Source organism: Olea europaea, chromosome 14, assembly GCF_002742605.1.
Source record: "Olea europaea var. sylvestris chromosome 14, O_europaea_v1, whole genome shotgun sequence".
In the NCBI taxonomy this organism is placed as follows: domain Eukaryota; kingdom Viridiplantae; phylum Streptophyta; class Magnoliopsida; order Lamiales; family Oleaceae; genus Olea; species Olea europaea.
Window position 1 is genome coordinate 14,740,029 of NC_036250.1, and position 6,626 is coordinate 14,746,654.

Here is a 6,626-nt window from a genome sequence, read left to right on the forward strand (position 1 = left end):
GAAAAGTCTCCTCTTGAAGTGTTTAGAGGGGCAATGTTTTAATTGTCGAAAATTACGTTGCATTGCCATAAAATTTCTTTGATTGACTCGTTTGTGTTTTATCCGCTAACTAATTTTGAATAATATACACTAAAGATTTCTGCATGTGGTTAAGATTTATCGCTTGCATTATCTCTTCTATAATTTACAATTTTTATCCTAGTTTCTTGTCAACAACTCAGTACTTCGTAGTGCATGAACAAATCCTTACATGACTCAGCAAGTCGACCGGACGAAACACAACAATATTGAGGAAAAGGTGCATTGCTTTATAACTATAAAGCAATGAGTGGGACATGCAGTACTCTATACGAATTCATTGTGTATTATGGGATTGCTAATATGACAAAGCCTCTTGTAAAAGTTTAAGCAATTTTGATAAAAAAAAAAAAAAAAAAAAAAAAAATTGGTATAATGAGTGGTTGAAAAGTTAATAAAATTATAGATTTTATGAAAACCCTGTTTGTTAGAAATTAAAATTTAGATTTTAATGTAATCCCTTGTTTGAGCCCCATTTTTTGAGGGGGAAACAAGGAATTCTTTAATTGTATTTTGACTTTATTTCAACCATACATTCTTCAATAAAATATTATTATACGTAAATTGAAAAAAATTTCTTATTTTTAAACCACACATTTTTCATCAATATACTATTTAAAAATTCATTTTTTGACAAAAATGGGCTCAAACAAGGGTTAAGTAAAAGTCAACAACTAATTTTAATCACACATTTTATAAGACCCACTACTTTTCAATCACACATTTCATCAACATGTATCAAAATCTACTAAAATTTTGATTTTAATCCTCATCAAATTAGAGTGAAATATGTGATTAAAATTTAAACTTGATCGGTTCAAAATTTAATTAAAAAAATTAGAAAATTCTTATCACCATTAATGCCTTCTCCTATTTATTTAATCTATTTAATTATGAGAATGACATTTGCTAGACTTTCCTGGGTCATATGATTAGGACCGCTTCTTCAAATAACTAAAAAACCAAAAGATGCTTCCTATACCAAACATTCAAGGACTTGACTCTCGTCGTGTGGAATTGTAATCTATAATATATTAATTATTATATTAAGTGAGAATTAATTTTTGGACAATTTTAGTCATACTATAATTCAATTTTTTCGTTAATACATTACTTTTCGTTTTTGCAATATATATTTAATATTCAGTTAAATTCCTCTATTTATGTGCATGTATAATAATTAATGTTTACGCTAAGGGATTTGCGTTTCTCTCATATTTATATCAAAATTGGGAAAATTAGTTCATCAAGTTTATGTACACTTAGAGATGTAAACGAGTCGGGCCGAGCCGACTCGCGAGCCTAAAAGTTCGGCTCGAGCTCGGCCCGGTTAAAATGACCGAGCTTTTTTGCGGGCTTGAGCCCTCGGTCAAAAAAAAAAAAAGAGGCTCGGCCCGAGATTTTGCTCGGGCTTTTTTCGGGCCAAGCCGGGAAGGCCCGTTTTCTCCCCCCCTTTTTTTTCCCCAAGCTGCTGCCTTCAAGCCTACCTCATTTTAATTTTAATTTTTTTTTAAAAAAAGCTCGCGAGCGCACGAGCCGGCTTGGGCAAAGCCTGTGTCCCCAAAATGGGGCTCGGCCCGAGCCTAGGCTCGGGTCTACTGAGCCCCGAGCCGGCGAGTTCGATTGCCATCTCTATGTACACTTGGCTATTCAATTACTCTAGAAGTACATAAATTATTTATTTTCATGTACACTCATTTATTTTCATGTTTATTCATTTAATCTATGATATAAATTTATGCTCGAGGTTTACGTACACACTCTTTTGTCTAAACTAATTTTCAAGATCACGTATATATAAATAAATTTTGAATAATACTTTATTTTTTCGTTTTTCAATAGGTATTTAACATTCAATTAAGCATTTCACTATTTATTTACATGCATGTCTATTAATTAACGTTTATTTCCAGGGACTTGCATTTCTCTCATATTTAAATTAAAACAGTGCAAATTAATTTTTCAAATTCATGTACATTAACTTTTACAGTACTTAAAAAGAAATTCAAAATAACGTGCAATATACATTTACCTCTTATTAGTCTTCATAAAAAGGACAAAAAGTATTATCACGACTTGACATAAGTGGTAGTGCCCACAGCAAAAATGAATGTTGTCTATGTCACGGAGTTGGAATATTTTACTGGCTTTATAAAAGACTAGTCGTTGTCACGTGCGTTGTACGATTTTTATATTTATTGTATTTTTATTACTATCAAAGTTGTAGTTTTTTTCAAAACTTGTTAAAGATTCGAAGTGTTTAGTAAAGTCCGATTGTTTGCTTCATTGCAATTAAAAGACTTTTATAATAACTTTTTTTTTGTTTTTATTTTCGCATGTAATTTTTTTCTTTAATTTGTTAAACCATTTAGTTTTTTTATTCATGTTGGTGTAAAATGATAGTTACAATTAAGTTCACTTATTTTTTTGAGATTATGCTTTCTCCAGTTATTTCTTGTACAATGTTCTAACATTTGAATTTTTGCGAGATGGAATACCTTTTAAATGTGGAGTTGAGAAGGATAATTCTCGATTTTAGTCATTATCTTGATTTTTTTTTTATTTTTGGAAAAAAAATTCATCTCAAATAATAAAATAAGGAGTGAATATAACATACATTGTTCAAGATTTAATTATTATTAATTAAATAATTAATATTTTTTATAATTATATATAAGATATATCAGTCATTTATCATATTAATAGAATAAATGGGCCATTTTGCAATTCAACATAGGGAAACGATATAATGTAAATGTAGGGAAAAAGGGATAAAAATGAAATGAAACATAAAATAAAAAAAAATTATTATAAAGTTTTTTAATTAAATTAAAATAATTAAAACTTAAAAATAAATATTATTGAATTACAATTGAAAAAATTGCATTTTCTCATAAAACAAAAAGAACTAAAATGAATTTTAAATCGAACAATTTTTTTTTTATAATATGAAGAAAAAATAAATTTTAAAACAATTTAAAAAAATAATAAAAAAAAGAAAGTGATCAAAATTAAATAAAGAATATATAAATATTATTTAGTTAAATTAAAAAAATTAAGTTTTATAATGAAGAGAAAAGAATTAAGAAGAATTTTAAATTAAAAAATTATTTATAATGTAAACAAAACAAATAAAAGAAAGAAAAAAGGAAAAGAAATTCTCTCCGAAGAGATTTCTCTCCATTTACACTGATTTATTTCCATCCACACACATTCAAATGTATGGGATGGACTCTCCATCCCACATTATTATTATTATTATTATTATTATTATTATTATTATTATTATTATTATTATTATAGATGGTTTTTTTCTATTTAAAAAAAATTCTTTTAATTCTTTTCTATTTACGATAAAACTTAATTTTTTAATTTTAATTAAACAATATTTATATATTCTTTATTTAATTTTCGAAACTTTCTTTTATTTCTTTTTTATTATTTTTTTAAATTGTTTTAAAAATTCTTTTTTTGTTAAATTATATGTAATATTTTGTTCGATTTTTAAAATTCTTTTTAATTCTTTTTGTTTTTACGATAAAATGTAATTTTTTCAATTTTAATTAAATAATATTTATTTTTAATTTTAATTACTTAAATTTAATTTAAAAACTTTATAATAACTTTTTTTATTTCTTTTTATTTTTTCCTGTATTTTTTTTGTTATTGAATGTGTTAAATCATTTAGTTTCTTTTCTTTATCAGTTAGATTAGATGATGTGAAGCAGTGCGTGAAAATTGAGAAATATTGTAATGGAATTGATGGTTACAGTGAAATGATGTGTGGAAATAGAGAAATGATTGAAGACAAACGTTGTTTTTGCTCCGAAAATAAAAATAATGTCACTAAATGAAAGAATCTACAGTTGCCTCAGTAACAAACAAAGATGAAACAAGAACAGGAGCACTTTCTTCAAGCACTCTCTGCAGGATACTGAGCAGTTCTTCAGGAGATTTTGGCCCCTCAACCTGCACAATTAAAGCAGGCCAGGGAAACAAGTCAATTTTATAATTAGGATAATATAACTGTGTGTAATAGAATAAAGTTTTTTAGGTTCCAAATGACTTGAGATATCTCCCCTTTCCTTTATTTTTTTTTTCCATAATTTCTAACACAAGATATACGTACAAATATATGAGACAAATGTATATAATAAAATTAGACAACATAGAATGTCTAAGCAGTGACAAATTTTCATCCTCTTAAATTAGACAACACAGAATAAAGGATTAAATTAGTTGATCAGCTTTTAACCAATTTTCCCATCATGGACAGTGACATTTGAGTTCCATGACAAATCTTTTAAAAGTTTGATTTTATTGAACACCCTCATCAAGAATAATCTTCAGTTCAAAACACACCAATAAGCATGAGGAATATCCCTGAACTACACCTTACAAATGATTAGTGCAAAATATATAATCAGGTTAACAAAAATATGAACAGGCATATATTGATTGATGCCAGATGAATAAGATGAATGCTGACAGAATGTAGTAAAACCTCATGCCTCAAATTCAAACTTATTCTATAAATCAACAAACAAACAATTTGGAACAAACTTCATCTAAAGACTAAGAAATCAATCCATGAGAATATACAAGTGGAGATAGGACGACAACTTCAGGAATGCCTAACAACTCCTCTTCCAAAAGGGTCCAGAAGATGCAGTAAAGGAATAATTTAAACGATAACGATGTAGCTATAAGTCTTCAGACACTCTGCAATGCAAACACGATAGCTGGCATCCTCACAGGCTTCTTGCACATGAAACACCAACTTATCCAAATCCTTTTACTCCAAAGACTATCAGCACAAAGAATGCATCCTAAAGGCTAGAAGCATTCCAGGTGCAGAAAGAGGCTTACTTCAAAGATTTTCTGTTTTAAATTACTTTCCAAGAAAAGAATTGTCACACACCCACTTATACATATCCCTTTTCTCCTTCAAAAGACCATCAGCAGTAACAATTTCTCTCTAGAAATCAACGTGCTATGATTTTTGATAACAATTTTTCCTTTTACTGCATCATGGGAATGTGAATGAAAATGAATGTGTTGCATGCTTTTGTTTTTGTAAACAAAATTTTGGTTTTATAGAACCAGACCTGAACTGGATGGTACAGGTCCATGTCAGTTCCACCCTTACATGGAACTGTTCCATGAATAAAATTCTCATTTTCAATTGGTACAATCTGAGCCCACCACCAATCGTCCTTTCAGAACCCACTAAAATATAAAATAAGTGCATCACAGTTACAAGCAAAGCATGAAACATTTGCAACATTCTAAAAATTTGCAAAAACATCACAGTGTGTCATCGTCATTGCTGCCAATCTTTGAAGTCGTAAACCAAATAGTAAGTTAACTGTCATATTAGACATGTCATATCTCATACCTTCCAACAATAACGTGGATCGACATCAATTCCAAAAAGCCGAAAGCAGTTACTGAAAAAAGAAGGCAAGAAATGACTCCAGCACTTGATTTATCTTTGCTGCAAGGAAGACTGGCAAATTTCATCAATTGTATTTAAAGTTTGAGCCATTGGTTCTTTATGTTGGCGATTGTTCACTTTGGAGATGCCTCTCAGTGCTACACGAAAAGGCATTGTTAAAAAAACATGATTTTCCTAAATTAATATTGGCAACATATTAATACAATTATATTAGCTATTTAATATAATGGGCAAAAATCAAGTGGTCTATTTTTTTGTCTGTCCATAGACTACTCAAATTAATATGGACTAAGTGAGTAGATACCAGCTAATATTACTCTAATTAAGGGATAATGGGAACCTTAATTAAGTAGTATATAAAGGTTATTTTGGTTATGGTCCCCAATATACCAAATCATACACTCTTTTCCCTTCTCCCCATCAAAAAGAGAAATCACGGTCCCATTGAGGAATAAGGAGATTTGGTTGAGGAAGATCACAAAAACCACCCTCTTCATTTGCATTCATCGGTACGTAGTCGATTGTCGCAGTAATTCCACAATAGTAGGCAATCGTTTACAATGGATACAGGTATATTATGTGAATCTGTGAATCCTAGTAATTTAGCATGATGTTGATCCTAGGATTTAATTTATATTTGGATCTAATTTGATTTTCTAACAAGTGGTATCAGAGCGGTCATCATTTGCTAGATTATTAGGATTTGTGCATATTCTATTCGTATGATATTTGGATTATTTTTCTCGAATAGAATGTTTGAATTTTGTGAAATTCCTTAAACTGTTAAGTTTAAGAATTATTCTTGATGCATTCGGCAAAATCGGATCTTGAAATTTTTGGCACAATTAGTATTGATTTTAAATTCTGTCTGTGTCCATTTTAAGGCTTTTTTTTTTGGGATCTGAATTTCATCTGCCTTTTAGACATCTGCAATTTCGGATCATTTTATAATGAATTTCAATTGCATCAAGAGCAAGTCAGCAATTTTGGACTGTTTATAATGGAAACATCACTTTTGGTAGCGTGTAGATCACTCTCAAAATCTGTGACCTTCATTATGGATCCAGAAATCAGAATTTCAACTGCATGA

The 6,626-nt window shown here is 29.2% G+C and overlaps 1 protein-coding gene across 1 annotated transcript in view; it reads left to right on the plus strand.

The window, feature by feature from the left end:
- The first annotated feature begins 6,096 nt into the window (after positions 1–6,096).
- Positions 6,097–6,626, plus strand: part of LOC111409558 — a 1,733-nt gene continuing 1,203 nt past the window's right edge. The window contains exon 1 of the mRNA XM_023039596.1: positions 6,097–6,106. Within this exon, the coding sequence (XP_022895364.1) occupies positions 6,097–6,106 (10 nt within the window). The remainder of the gene's footprint in view (positions 6,107–6,626) is intronic.